Below are 16606 nucleotides of genomic sequence, written 5' to 3' on the forward strand. Positions count from 1 at the left end.
CGTAGCAGCAGCGCGGTTCAGGACTGCAGAGCCTAGAACCGCTCGGCCTATTGGAGTGACAGTGCAAATAAATCGAAATTACTTTGTTACTCTGTAACGAACCATCGGAGTCCGCTGGTATCTTATACCAAAATACTCAGAAAATATTCGTGAGTCGCCTCCTAAATTTTGTCGATGGTGCTCAGATTCACCTCGTATAAATGTAAACGAACTTCTAGTGTGCTGGAGTAACTTGAGTCAGCAACTTCTGTTAAACAGTAGAACGAAAGAACAGTCCAAGTTGCACATTTTTACTTTTTATTCATCCGATGACTAGTTTCTGGCCGAGAACCATTTTCAAATCATCATACCAAAGTCGAAAATGGATAACTCAGTTATCTGTACGCATTGTAAATGTTCATTGAACATTTTTGACACCTTCGGAAATGCCATTTTCGACATTGTTATGACGATTTCAAAAATGGTTGTCGGTCCGAAACTAGACATAGAATGAATAAACATTAGAAATTTACAACTTGGACTGGTTCTACGCATAAATGTATTTCACTGTATCATTATTGCTTTCACAGGAGAGCAAAAGGCTTTTGTAACAGAGCGAGTCTAGACGTTCTTCACTTTGCGGAAGTTCGTTGACCACGTAATTAATGCAAAGGCTGCTGCTCTCACACGGCTTGCCTGTCACGGAACTGAATCCAGTAGCGAAGATGCGCCCGCTAATTGCACTGTTGCAACGTTGAGGTACGGAAGGAAGGAGAATGTAGAAGAGGGGGCTGGAGAGGGAGGGGACAGGCGAACCACCTCACAGCGTATAAAAGACTCCCGGCCGCACAGTAGAGCATCAGTCATTGCTCGCTCACAGCAGAACATCGCAGCAGCAGCAGCAATGAGGATCCTGGTAAGTCGAGCAACATCACTTCTAAGTTGCTAAGCGGCAAACTGGGCAGTGTGCAGCGTTGTTGTATTTTGCTGGAATGCACTAGTGTTTACAGCCAGGTGGCAGCGCCGAGATAATGCGCCGTTCCTACGAGTATCATAATGATTATCTTCAGTTCGCCAGAAGACAATGAGCACGACACTCTTTGAAAAGTCGTAGAATCTCACTTCCGTTACCTGGCTGGAAATGCAAGAACCTTCCATCAACAGTACACACCGTGAAAGTCGATTTTCACACATGTCGTACTTCACAAACTCGCAGCGTATATTAATTGGCGCAAATTCGAAATTCTTTTTGGCTATAATGTTCCTACTATCCCGCACTTTACTAAATTTACTGGTCATTATATCTTTCATAGCACATAGCATTTCTTGAGCTAAGGCTGACCAGCAAAAGAATTTTATCTTCGCTTCTTATCTCACATACACTCACTAAGCGTTTAGATGGTTAAGTATAATCACCAGGTCAATTGTTGTGTTCCAGATTTCATTTTCGAAGTTCCTCAGTGGTGTTATTTCAGCAGACAGCGATGTAACCAGTAAATCCCGTTCCCATTGAGCTGCTGGTCTAATGCTAAGGTTAAATTAGATCACTGAAGACAGCAATTTTTTGAATGTACGTGTGATGAGTACTAACTCTATAGTTAAACACGATGCGAACTGTACGACGCTCTTGCCGTACTCTAACATTATGCTACGGTTACATGACAAGACGACAGCTGTTGCATCAAATATTGCGTAACTGAATTCAAACTATATCAAAGAAATGGAGCCTGTCTGCTCATAAGAGGGCATCACTTTAGGAACAATTTTGCTGTGTTTCGGTGTTATAGGTCTATCACACGAAACATAAAATCTTCCGCAACTACAGTAGGTAGAGAGTTGGTGCAGATGTTAAGACACTGGATTCGTATTAAGAAATTCATGCTTCAGGTTCCTTGTGAGTTCCCGTGATTCCCTTCAGTCGGGTGCTAGTATATAAGAGAGAAATATGACACCAAAAGATCTATACTCTATTACACCTACCGTAATGAGAATGGTCTAACGTCTGTAAGTAAGGCAATCTCTGGTACAGTGAATGTACCACATTTAACGTGTCTTTATCGTACCTATGTCCCATGAAAAATGATTCAATTCGTCAACATAAATTACTATTGCTCTTATTATTTAAATAGAGTCTCACGGGTAAGTTAATTTCATCGGTCTTTCTTCAGAGGCTGATCAGTGATTAAGATTGCAGAGCATCATTGGTGTATTTGACCGAGAATTGTTGTTTTTATTAGCTGCTAAACAGCAATCGCTCTGTAGACAAGTTGCAAACAAGTGACGACCTTCATTTGAAAATAACTAATATCATAACGAATGTATCTCAGTCTCTATTTATACCATCAAAACTGTGACTCGCAGACAACAACCACCATACATATTCACTTGTAGGTGGCACTGGGTAGTAGGCTGCCTAGAAATTTAAAATGAAGAATTCTTCTCGGGTTATCAGCCGAGTGGTGGTGTCGTCTTGTCGCAATTTTTCCATGAGTTTCGTACCCATCATCTTCTGCGAAACGTTGCGACAAGACGACACCACCACTCAGCTGATAACCCGAGAAGAATTCATCAGTGGAATACGCCGAGAAAGACTGCAGTCGCATAAATAGAAAAAGGGATTTGCCACATCAGAACAGATCATGATGAAAATTCCTAGTATCCTGCATGCAATGTACGATGACGCTATACCGCAATTTAAACTTCGTGCTCAGACATATTTATTACCTATGACGACAGCATCGCATATATTCATATTTGCTCTCATTTGCTCTTCAACAGGTGTGTGTGTACCTGTGTGGTCTAGCCCTCGCTGTCCTCGCTGAGGAGGAGCAGAAGGTGAAGACAGAGAAGAGAGGACTCTCTGGCTCCCTTGGTGGATACGGTGGCGGCTTCGGTGGAGGCTACGGAGGCGGCTACAGTGGTGGCTACGGAGGCGGCTACGGAGGTGGATACGGCGGTGGCTACGGAGGCGGATACGGAGGCGGCTTCGCTGGTGGACTCGGAGGCGGTCTTGGTGGCGGCATTGGAGCCGGCATCGGTGGTGGAGCCCCTCAGGTCACTGTCAACAGCGTGCCTGTCCCTGTCCCAGTGCCCGTGGAGAGGACCATCCCAGTGCCGGTGAGGGTCCCAGTCACAGTCCCTGTGGAGCGTCCTGTTCCCGTCCAGGTGCCACAGCCGTACCCTGTCCCCGTAGACAACCCTGTGCCCGTCCCCGTCAAGGTCCCCACCCCAGTGTCCGTCCCAGTACCTCAGCCCTACGTCGTTAAGCGTCCAGTGCCCTACGTCGTCAGCGCTGGCCACGGTGGTCTCGGCGGAGGACTCGGCGGTGGTCTCGGAGGAGGCCTGGGCGGTGGTCTCGGAGGAGGCCTCGGAGGAAAATTCGGTGGAGGCTACGGCGGCGGCTTAGGCGGAGGATACGGCGGAGCTGTCGGTGGCTTTGGAGGACTTGGGGGCTACGGAAAATACGGCCACTGAAATCTGATGCTGAACCCAAGAACTTGACCAGTATGCACCACCAGAATCCATACCATCTGGATGTAAAATCTTTGAAAAATAAAATACTCGGAATAAAACTTTTCTGTCTTATCATACTTGGTCGCCCACACTTACAAAATCACACATTTTTCATAAATATGGTGGTTATTCTACAGCCTGATAATTATTATGTCTGGAACCGCGAGACCGCTACGGTCGTAGGTTCGAATCCTGCCTCAGGCATGGATGTGTGTGATGTCCTTAGGTTAGTTAGGTTTAAGTATTTCTAAGCTATAGGGGACTGATGACCTCAGAAGTTAAGTCCCATAGTGCTCAGAGCCATTTGAACCATAATTATTATCAACCCTTCTAGGTGAGTAAAATAGAATTTATTTTCCTGTAAGTATTATTTATTTTGTCTCTGACTATATTATAAAGACGTTTCCTCTAAGAATATTGAAGTTATTCCAAACTGTTGAGAATTCAATAACCGGAGATGAATATTAAATCCAGACAACACAAAGCAACTGGAATATCTGGAGAAATTACTGCATGTTAAATGTTTTATATTACAAGCTGGGCTCTATTCGTTTTCAAAGAAACTTTTTTTGATCTCTTTATGAATCTCCACGACTTTTGCGTCTCTGATTCAAGCATTTAATTTACAACCTTAATCTGCGTAATATTTTCAATTGTTATTTAAATGTCACATGTAATTACATTATTATTATTCGTTTTTCACTGTTACGACAAATAGAAGATCTTCTCCATGACCTGTTTTCTTCAGTCCGGAACCAAGTGACTGCTATGGTTGCAGGTTCGAATCCTGCCTCGGGCATGGATGTGTGTGATGTCTTTAGGTTAGTTAGGTTTAAGTAGTTCTAAGTTCTAGGGGACTGATGACCTCAGATGTTGAGTCCCATAGTGCTCAGAGCCATTTGAACCATTTTACCTGTTAACAGGAAACATCGTAGCATATTTAATTGGAATCAGTACGTGTGGACCACACAAAAAGATTGTTATCTGAGGATTTAGAAGTCGACGTCTTTGATGCATGATCATTTTTCGTACATCCAAGTACTATCTGGCGAGATACAATTACAGTAACAATGCAAAGAAGGCATACAGTACTAACAAATCGATAGACTTTCCTTCATTTTTCAAACATTTGTTGATTTACACACAGTTAATCATTTTAATTCCTAAAAATCAATCTTTTCTTTTATATTCTAGATTCTATAGCGAAAACAACGTTCAAAATCCGAATATACTTTCTGGCTGTGGTACTGTGATACATTAATCTGCTGTTATGTTCTCATTTCCACTGTGACGACAAACAGGAAACATTGTAACATATTTAATCGGAATCAGTATATGTGAACCACACAAAAAGCTTGTAATCTGAGGATTTAGAAGTCAATATCTTTGATGCACAATCATTTTTCGTACATCCAAATACATTCTGGGCGATATACAATTACTGTAACAATGCAAAGCAGGCATACAGTACCAACACGTAGATAGACTTTCCTGCTGTTTCATTTATTTCTGTGTTCCATATAACGCAAATAAGTGCACACAATCTTCTCCTGTAGGAAATAGAAAGCGACTGCAAAAGAGAAATTCTACAATTTGAGTTTGATTACATGTATCTTGTTACTAACATCCTTCCCCAATTGTTGAAGCCTGTTGAACCTGTCTTTTGCACTGTGCTGCACAGTGGTATGCACAGTTATTAAAGATCTGCTACAATATAAACACCGTTGCTCTACTTTGGAACAGAATATGTTTTGTGATAATCTTCTCGTGGTTGCTGAAAAATCTTCAACTCTACTTTACACAATATTTAGCTGGTTTCCTTGGTAATCATCTTTAGGCTAAAGGTTGCTGTTCGATGAGAGTCAGCAACAGCAGCGTTTCACCTAAACATGACAGCTGGGAATACCATCGAAATATTTTCAAGTAGACTTGAACCTATCGCTGAAAGTCTTGAGAACACAATCAAAATTTATTCTACAAAGTTCACGAAGCGAAACTCACAGTCTTCCAATGAAACAAAAAAATACTCACTTTACTGGTAGCAAGGGCCTTAACGACCATGTGCCTGTTATAAGAGAATCTTCCATTTCTATTTATCGAGTTTACTTTTTGTCTCTTTGGTGTTGATATTCATCCTAGCTGTGTCCTTCTGATGTTTTCTCACTACCTAATCCTGGGTTTCCCCTTCCTCTAGTTCATCTATTGTCCTGCCGAATGCTATTTTAGGCAGTCGATTTTCTGTCATTATTACTATAAGGCCTGCCCATTTTAACGTTCTCTTCTTTAGAACTTCGGCGATGTTACGGTGATAGTGCAGATTTCTTAATTCTTCATTTTTCTTATCTTCCATTCCACGTTATTTTCGTTATATACTGATCCAAAAAAATTTCTTGGTTTTTTTCGAATATTAACAGTTTCCTTCTTGTTTCTTTCTAAACATTAATACTTCACATCGGTGTAATAGTAACAACATAGTAGTCGATTGATAAAAGTTGATTTTGAAGATAGTGCGAAGTGATATTTACTTGAAGATTTCGATAAAACTAAAAAGTGTTTTGTTCGATGTTGTTAGAAGGACATCTGTTTCTATGTCGCTCTATTATTGTTACTAAAAATATTCTCTAAGTGCTTGAAGTGGTCGACTGTCTTGAAAGTGAATTCCTCTACATCCAAGAATACATTACTGTGGATTTTCTTCCTTATGACCGGGTCTTCTGTCTTTTCTTCATTACCATGTAACTTTTTTCTCAGAGATTTCGTAATAATTTTGCATTATTCTGATTAATTCTGTTTTGTAAATACTTATTAACGACCACCATCCGCGTTTGGATCCCTTGTGGAACAGTTTTCCTAAATTCTCTATCGATCTTCACTAAGATGAGGTTAAATGAAATTGCTGAAATTACACCCCCCTTGTTGCAGTCCAGTGAACACCTTAAAGTTTTCAGTTTCTCGGACAGGTGCCTTTATACGACATAAAGTTTCGGTTGTACATATTTTAACTAATCTTCTTAGCTTGGATGGTATTTCACATTACCTCGTAATATTTAAGAGTGTCTATCGGTGTAGGCTATCATAGGCCTTTGTAAATCTATATATAATATGTGGACACACCATCTCAGTTACCTGTCTTAGAGTGAATAAATGACCTATTGCGGATCTACGAGGGTCAGTCAAAAAGTAATGCCTCCTATTTTTTTTTCTACGTTTAATTGTCAGGAAATTTAAATGCAATTACATAGGTTGAAAACCACAACATTGAGGATCATTTTGTCATTTTTCAATGTAATCTCCGCCCATCTCTACAGTTTTGGTCCATCTTTGAACAAGGGCATGTATCCCAGCACGGTAAAAATCACAGCTCTGCTTCCTAAGCCATTGACGCACGGATGTTTTGACGGCCTCCTCATCTTCAAAATGAATCCCACGATGAGCTTCTTTTAGTGGCCCGAACAGATGGAAGTCTGATGGTGCCAGGTCAGGGCTGTATGGGGGATGAGGCAAAACTTCCCATCCAATTTTGACAATCTCGTCAGAGGTGTGACGACTGGTGTGTGGTCTTGCATTGTCATGCAAAAGAAGAACATCTGCCATTGATTTTGTTGGGCGAACTCGCTGAAGACGTGCTTTAAGTTTGTTGAGGGTTGTGACGTATTGAACAGAATTTATTGTGCATCCCTGCTCCAAAAAATCAACCAGAATCACACCCTCTGTATCGCAGAAAACTGTTGCCATAACTTTCCCTGCCGATCGCACAGTTTTGAATTTTTTCTTCCTCGGCGAGCTTGTGTGACGCCACTCCATTGACTGCCTCTTTGATTCGGGTTCAAAAAAATGCACCCATGTTTCGTCCCCGGTCACAATTTTTTTCAGGAACTCATCTCCCTCCAAACGGAAGCGCTGCAAGTGTTGGGAGGCTATTGTTTTCCTTGCCTCTTTATTCTGATCGGTTAACATTCTTGGAACCCACCGTGCACAAACTTTTGAGTACCCCAATTGTTTAATAATCGTGATCACACTGCCTTTACTAAGAGAAATAATGCGACACACTTCATCTGCAGTCACCCGACGGTCACCACGAATGATGTCATCAACTTGCTGAATGTTGTGTGGAGTCACTGCACTCACCGGCCTGCCGCTCCGCTTTTCGTCAGTCAACGGTGTTTGCCCTTCAGCTTCCTTACAACGACGAACCCATCGTCTAACAGTGCTGACATCCACTGTCACAACACCATACACCTTCTTCAGTCTTTCATGAATGCGTATGGGCGTTTCACCTTCTGCATTCAAGAATTCAATCACACAACGCTGTCTCGAACGAACATCGATGTCGGCCATCTTACAAACTTCTGCTGTGCTGCCACCTGTTGACACAGAAAGTTACTACTACAGTGGATTGCAGAAGAAGGTTTGAGGAATGGCGCCAAATTCAAATTTTTCACTTAACTTAATTTCTTTAAGTAGAAAAAAAATGGGAGGCATTACTTTTTGACCGACCCTCGTATTTATGCGGCAGTCACTAATTATTTCTTAAATTATGGGGATAGTCTGTTTAACAGTCACATAGATAGGATTTTGTAATAGATATCTAGTAATGCAATTCCTCTGAAGTTATCACAGATAAGGAGAATAATTCTTCTTAAATATGTGCGTATAACTGCAACTTTCTAGTCAGTGGGTATGGCTCCTGTCTTCCAATTTGTTTCTGTTATGTATTGTAATTCAAATTTCAGATGCGGTCCTCAATTCTTCAGTACCTTAGTGTATATCTAGTCTTCACTACAAGCCCTTTTATTGTTTAATTTATTTATTGCTTGCAATACTTCATTTACTGATGGGGCGATGACTGTTAATTACCTGCACCATGTTCTTCAAATTTAAGGGAAGACTGTGCATCATTGCAATTGAGTAGTTGTAAAAAGTACGCCTCCACCTTTCTTTGTATATCACTCGCGTTGGTCAGTATTTTCCCATGCTGATCATTTACAAAATAGTCTCTAGTAGTAAATGTATCAAAAGATTTTTTTTTATTTTCATACATCTGCCTCGCCTCTTGAAGCTTGAAACCATCCTCTACTTCCCTTTAATTCTGTTGTAGTACTCCCTTTTCTCTTGTCTTTGAGTCCATTGTGTTTCCTGTCGGATTTCATAGTATCTTTTCTTCAGTATCATTATGTTTCTTTCTTGAATCCACGGTTTCCTCGCATTTCTTCTCTGCAGTACGTGTACTTAGCACTTTATATTAAACCAAATTTCGTTAGGTTCTATTCTTTTTCTTATAACTGTGGAAATTACTTATTGAGTACTGCATCTAGTATTTTGCATTGTTTAGTTTCCTTTTGAGTTTTATTTTCATATCTGGTATGATTATCGTATAATCTGTGTCACAGTCTGCAACCCTATAGGGTCTAGCATTTTTAACACTGTTTCGGAATCTTTTTTGATAGCTACATGGTCAATATGATATGGCGATATCCATGACCCTAAATCAATGTGTTTTTGTTGAAATTTTGTGAGATCATTACACAACAAGAAAATACAATTAAGAGTAATTAGTGTTAAAAGAAAAACTAAGAACAGAACCTACTTAGCGTCGTGGGGTTCTTTTGCCCGCATGGCAGGCGCAACATCGGTTAGCCTACGATACGCAGCGGACAAACTCCAGTCGGCAGCGACGCTTTGCATACATAAAAAACCACCTAGAATTAAATTTTCAAATTAAAATTTAAAATATTAAATAACAGTGCAGAAAAACACAGTATCTATCTAATTTCAAACACTTTTGTAACTATAACGTACTGCAGAAAGTCGTTAACTTGTACCTTAGCCTAGAGTCTACCTCGTATCACTGCACCCAAACATTTGGAGTCTACCTCTTCACCAACCATCAGAAAGATTGTCATCGCGAACTGAATTGCATGTAACAAACTGGATGTTCTGTGTTTGATTGCTTCTAAGAACAGTCTTTTAAATGTGAATCAAAAGTTGTTTCTCGGAAAAACGTGGTTTGACGCATTATTCAGTTCCCGATTTGAATAATTATTGCCATGTCTGTGTATGCATCAGACTGTCCTATGATGCGTTGTTTCATGAATACTATTCTTTTTACATTTTTCCAGTTGTATGAAGGTACGGAAAACGCGCAAAGGGCCAAAGGATTCCGTAGATTAATGGTTTTTCCCTATACTAAGCACTTCTCACAGTGCGCTCTGTACGAATGTTATTTTCGTAACGTAACTTGGATTTCTGCTGCTGTGTTGCCTCTATACAGCATAGCAGTCCTATAGAAATGTATTTTGTAGCTTGGCGACATAAACTTTTTTTCTGAATGCACAGTACTGTCACAACTTGAACAAAAAAATGGTTCAAATGGCTCTGAGTACTATGGGACTTAACACCTGTGGTCATCAGTCCCCTAGAACTTAGAACTAATTAAACTTAACTAACCTAAGGACATCAGCCACATCCATGCCCGAGGCAGGATTCGAACCTGCGACCGTAGCAGTCGCGCGGCTCCGAACTGAGCGCCTAGAACCACGAGACCACCGCGGCCGGCACAACTTGAACACTGGTTTCAAAGAAAGCATTGGATAGCTGATATGATTATAAAATAACTAAAAATAGATCATTGAAAGATTCTGAAAGAGAAATTCAAGCATATAAAGATAAATGTACGTATGTGTGTGTGTGTGTGTGTGTGTGTGTGTGTATGTGTGTGTGTGTGTGTGTGCATGTGCAGCACGTACGTATGTTCCACATCTCCTCCTAATTCACTGGATCCTTTTGCACCAAACTTGGTATACATATCCCTTCGTGTCAGGCAATAATACTGGGTAAGAACTACCTACCTATCACAGTTCAGGGGATATGACGTCATAAGCAATGAGATGTCCGAAAAACTGCTGCATCGTGCATCATGTTTAAATTTATTACTTCCATGCTACTAACTCTACTCACAAAAAATTTCGCACACAGAATCCACATACGCCGCTAAATGCACTTGAAAAATTATATCGTAGTACCAAACATAGCTCACGAGATACAAGACTGAAATGCATGAAAAAATGCCGAAGCATTCATTGAGTTTTAATCATGGAGGTAAAAAAAAGAAGGGAGTTGCCGTTACACCACAAAATTAAAGCCCAAGTCCGGCATGTTACGTAGCCCAAAACATTAGGTTCACCACCGTGATATTTCTCCGTGATGTCATTCAGACGCGCCCGTGCCCAGTTTCGACCGTTCTGCGTGCTTTGAATGCATGGAGATGCAGTTGTTTCATCAAAAATGCCAGGTTGTGTTATTTACGAGTATACTAAACGATCCGGTCGTAATTTAAAGTTTATTGGAATCACATTTCATTCACAACTGGAGCCGTTCAAGCAATATCTTCTTTCGTACACATGAACTGTGGCTGCACTCTTTACCTTTATTCCTGTCATTTGACTTCAGATTTGCTTTACTGTACTCAGTGTACTTTCTCTCTCTTCTTCCCTGTGTTTCTCATTGCCTACCATATCGCAAACGCTCTGACATCCGAGCCACACTGTATCAACGGTTTCGTACCCGCGCGCACACGGCTGCGTAACCGCTCTGGTTGCTGGGACGGCATCTCATGCCCTAAGTTCCTCCCGCCGATCATCATTCATTGTTCACATTGCCTCCCGCTCAAAAAAATATTCTGGCTAGAACAGCCGGAGACAGCGATCGTGTGTGTGTAAGTTTTATGTGCACGATTCTGTGAATGCGTATATGCGCTTTACTTCCTTCTGAAGAAGGCTTTGGCTGAAAACTTATGTGAACACTCTTTTCGTCGTGCCTGCCTGCTGCTCGGCGTGTGAGTAACAGTCTATCCGTTTCACAGTATAGTTATTTGCTCATGAAGTTTGTTGCAAATAATCGATTACATTTCAACAGGAACATTGACGTACATAATTATAATGTCAGAAGAATAAATGACATTCATTAGGCCACATTAAGATTTTCTGTAGCGCAAAAAAGATTTCACAACGGTGCTATCAAAAGTTATAATCACTTACCCATTGATATACAACGCGTAACAGACAGGAAAGTTAAATTTGAAACTAAACTAAAAACGTTTCTTTTTGTCAACTCCTTTTATTCCGCTGAAGGTTATTTGTTACTGTAATTTGTAAATGGTGATGGGTAGGAATTTTAATGTCCGTCTGTCTTTAATTAGAAAACGAAAAAGCTAATAAATGATCAGCATGGAGGCATGCTTAGAAAAAAAAGAAATTGATGTCGGTATACAATGAGCAGTTCCACCTCATTACGATTTATCGTGTAAATGATGTTCGCCTCCTCAGCGCAGCGGTAGCGTTACTACCTACCACGCAGGAGGCCCGGTTTCGATTACCGACAGGGAACTGTGTGTTGTGTGTCCATCATCATTTTCATCATCATTGACTCGCAAGTCGCCGAAGTGGCATCAACTAAAACGGGCTTACAATACGGCGGCCGAACTCCCCCAAACTGGGCCTCCCGGCCAACAATGCCATATGATCATTTCCATTTTTGTGTAAATGATACATGGAACATGAAACTAACTACTCGTGTATCATAAAGCATGTTACCCGCTTATATACTTCGAAACCACAAAATGAAATTCAAAAGTAAAATCAATCAGATGATGAAAGTAGATACACAATAATTTTTTCTGAAAACCTGAGAGAGTTACTAACGATAAATATTATGGGGAAAAAAGCAAATAGCCTACTGTTGGAATGGTGACTCTATATCTTACACAGGTTAGGCTATCATTACTAGAAAAATTACTTACATAGATATTAAAGCAAAATATCCATTTTACGAGGTCTTAAGCTTTAGAGACCATTCCCTTCGTCATGTCCGTAGCATTCCACATTGCTGGAAGCTATTTAAAAATATTTTTTTTTTCCTTGTAAATTGCTGTTATTGGCCACACACTGAAGTACTCGTTACAGGCAACGTTTCAAGTTGAGAAGATATGCAAACTATAGTAAGACTAATGCACTGATAATCTAATAAAATTTGAATATTCTTCATGGAGATATAACTCTATACAGTTCTGTTTCTTTGACATTTCAATAATCGACACTTTCCCGTCATGCGCAAGATGCGGTGGCATCACTTGCTTCTTTCCTCATTGTACACATTTATAGGCTAACAAAGCACAATTTGGCAAATTTCTTGCAAACGCGAACATAAAAATGTTGTGCATACGAGTTAAAAAGCTGAAAATGTAACGAACAAGGAGCAGTATCAGTAAGCACATAAGCACTGGTTTCATAGTTCCAGCTTCATTTCCTATCAACACAAAGAGAGTAAAATAAACAGAGTAAAAGTGGAATTAAATGGATTACGAATGCGTGTTTTTCGAAATATATGAACAAAATACAAGTTACATTAACGAGGCCAAACGCGTCGTATTACTAGAGCAGACACGCTTTCCTGATCAGAAAAACGATCGAAATATTCTCCCTGACGCTGTGTTATTCATGTAAGCACAGAAATAATGAGCAAAAAGCAACAGTAGCCCGCTAATATTTTGGGCCACTTAGAATGGCGACAGGCTCCACCCACTCCGTCTTCAAAACAAGGTACAGCACAAGTCTATAGCGCCATCTCCGTTCTTTTTTTACACCCTTGATTTTAATACATTTATTTTCACTACTAAGACACTCCTACAGTCGAGTCAACTTTGGGAAATCTCTGACTCCTGGCAGCGCTTTTGACAGTTTTCAAACTGCGGAATGCAAACGGCTATAGGCGAAAACAATAGCCTTCTACAAAGCTATGAAAAGGCGTTGCCGTAAGGACGCTCACAAACTCCCATTATAGACACGTGAAGCAGTTGCTACCAGCTGCTGAACATGGAACTAGAAATACCGCTTCTAATAAATTTCCGAGTTAAATAAACATTACATAGAATTTGTATTTTGCATACTATGTTTCTGTATTTCAACATTTGTACGTTATGTATATTTCATGTATGACTGTTTCATAATTTCAAAGGTCTTATCACGAATACAGGGAAACGAATTTTTTTCGCTATTACACTAACAAACACAGTTCTTTTTATTTTTCGTTTCTAATAGTAAATTGGTAAAATGAACACCCAGACAACGCCGGATTTGTCAGCTAATAGTGTGGTGTCACCGCCAGACACCACACTTGCTAGGTGGTAGCTTTAAATCGGCCGCGGTCCATTAGTACATGTCGGACCCGCGTGTCGCCACTGTCAGTAGTTGCAGACCGAGCGCCACCACACGGCAGGTCTAGAGAGACGGACTAGCACTCGGCCCAGTTGTACGACGACGTTGCTAGCGACTACACTGACGAAGCCTTTCTCTCATTTGCCGAGATATAGTTAGAATAGCCTTCAGCTAAGTCCATGGCTACGACCTAGCAAGGCGCCATTAACCATTTCTGGAGAGAGTCTCACTTGTATCATCAAGAACGCTGTATATGATGGATTAAAAGTTAAGTATTTTAGCAGCTACGTACTTTTATTTATAGCATTCATTACGTATCCTGTTCCAGACCTCACGCCCGTCTGCGTTAGATTATAGCGTGCATTTCGGCCTCCTCTATCTACAAGGTGTTGGCACATTTGCCAACACATCAAATAGAAAATAAAACTGCGCTTTATGTGTAGTTTTTCCGATACGGTGTACCATAATAAATGTGTTATCCGATGCTTTGTAAATGTTTGTAAATGTATGCTTGTGGGTATTCCTGGGAGTTACTGCCAGCCTTCATCAGGCTTGTTCTCTAAGAACTATTGGTCCGAGACCCGCCATTAAATATTGGTGTAGATGTCGATCTGCACCTCCATTGTCGAGCTAATGTCCAGTGAAAGTTTTATTGGATCTAAATGTGGATTTTGGTTAATACATTGTCGAGGTAAACCAACGACAGTCCGAGTGGATCTACAGCACCTAAGCTGTTACTCAAGTGACGAAATCATCCTAGATAATTGTGTAAACAGCAAATACTTTAATCTACAATCGCGTTACTTTCTGGTGCATATGGTTCCCGAAGCACGAAATGGGAGAGGACAGTATAACTGGAGGAGGTCAGGAAAGCGCCAGGGAAGCTTTGGGCGAGGAATTAAAAAGGGGGGGGGGGGAGAGCTGCGAAAATGCATCTGCTAACACAGAAGGGTAGAAACATAACACGATCAAACGGCTTCTTGAAGCAGACAAAACCCAGATTTGTCCAGCTGACAGAGTAGAGGCCCAAGTAGTTGAAATGCAACGAAAAAGCTGCTGTCTTAGCATACAGGGAGAATACCTGGGATAGGAGAATACGAGGGACAGTAAATTCTGCTCCTAGGCGGAACCCATTGGTGTGCTTATCAGCTGCATTTAGCCCCAGAACGGTTTAATATTAAGACTTAGAGCACGACTCTTCAAGTGGTAGTGGACATCCAGTGACTGAGTAGCGACTTTTCGAAAGGCAATTGTGTGGGGATAGTTGATAGGATGCGGATATTGTCACAAAACTGCTGCACCGAGAACGCGTAATGGAATACAATGATTCTGGGCAGGGGGTTTGAGAATACTACACATATGAAAAGAAAACGCTTTTATACCAGTATTTCAATGAGCAACATTTATGGCAATATATGACCAAGTAGGTACTTCTTAGCATGTCAGTTCAACTTCAGATAAAATTTATATCGCCATTTATATTTCATATATCGATATGTGACGGATGTTGTAACACAACAGGAAGTTCCCAGTTTTAATAGCAGTGAAATTTTTTGTGGGAGATGAGAAAATATCTGTTAACTCCACGCTAAGTCATTTATTTATTTATTTATTGTTCCGTGGGACCACATTAAGGAGAAGTCTCCATGGTCATGGAACGAGTCAATACATGAAATTATAACACGATTGTAGAAACAGATAAAATGAAATATAAGAAACATATTCAGGCGACACGTCATTAGTTTAAATAAAGAAAATCAAGAACGTAACACTGGAATTTGCTTAATTTTTTAGCTCTTCCAGGAGCTCCTCGACAGAATAGAAGGAGTGAGCCATGAGGAAACTCTTCAGTTTAGACTTAAAAGCGTTTGGGCTACTGCTAAGATTTTTGAGTTCTTGTGGTAGCTTATTGAAAATGGATGCAGCAGAATGCTGCACTCCTTTCTGCACAAGAGTCAAGGAAGTGCATTCCACATGCAGATTTGATTTCTGCCTAGTATTAACTGACTGAAAGCTGCAAACTCTTGGGAATAAGCTAATATTGCTAACAGCAAACGACATTAAAGAAAATATATAATGTGAGGGCAATGTCAGAATTCCCAGACTATTGAAGGGGTCGACAAGAGGTTCTAGAACTTACACCACACATAGCTCGAACAGCCCGTTTTTGAGCCAAAAATACCCTTTTTGAATCAGAAGAATTACCCCAAAAAATAATACCATATGACATAAGCGTATGAAAATATGCGAACTGAACTCAAATATGACATTACGCACAGTTCCAACGCCTTTGGATGTTGACGCCATCGTAGAAAACTAAGTAAAATTTCTACAGTTGGTGATGTCACCTTCCTTGGACGTGAATATACATTGCCTACAAAACTGTGAACGTTTTATGCACTGTCAACGTGAAATACAAACATTAATTTTCTAATTGCTAAATGCTAAAAGGAGGGAAGGCGTCACAATTGGGTAGTGCTATGTTTATATGGAACCTGTAACCTCAACGCCGGCCGGGGTAACCGAACGATTCTAGGCGCTACAGTCGGAACCGCGCGACCGCTACGGTCCAGGTGCGAATCCTGCCTCGGGCATGGGTGTGTGTAATGTCCTTAGGTTAGTTAGGTTTAAGTACTTCTAAGTTCTAGGGAACTGATGACCTCAAAAGTTAAGTCCCATAGTGCTCAGAGCCTTTTGAACCATTTGTAACCACAACGAGCGAGACGGGTTGTGAGGCTGGGAGAAGCTATTGAAGCCTAGATCCAGAGAAAAACTGTAGCTGTCAGGATAGAAGACAGGGCGAACATTGGGGTCAGGAAGAGAGAGATCGCGTTAAAATTGTCTTTGCAAGGGATATCAGGCCAGTGTAGGTGGAGTTGGCAGCTGGACAATGACAGAGTTGT

The 16606-nt window shown here is 40.7% G+C and overlaps 1 protein-coding gene across 1 annotated transcript in view; it reads left to right on the forward strand.

The window, feature by feature from the left end:
* Positions 1 to 804: 804 nt before the first annotated feature.
* The window catches only part of LOC126151382 (shematrin-like protein 2), a 310746-nt gene continuing 294944 nt past the window's right edge, over positions 805 to 16606 (forward strand). Inside the window, exons 1-2 of the mRNA XM_049915937.1 lie at positions 805 to 895; positions 2758 to 3450. Of these exons, the coding sequence (XP_049771894.1) occupies positions 884 to 895; positions 2758 to 3450 (705 nt within the window). The 5' untranslated portion in view covers positions 805 to 883. The remainder of the gene's footprint in view (positions 896 to 2757; positions 3451 to 16606) is intronic.

This window comes from Schistocerca cancellata, chromosome 2, assembly GCF_023864275.1.
Source record: "Schistocerca cancellata isolate TAMUIC-IGC-003103 chromosome 2, iqSchCanc2.1, whole genome shotgun sequence".
NCBI lineage: Eukaryota > Metazoa > Arthropoda > Insecta > Orthoptera > Acrididae > Schistocerca > Schistocerca cancellata.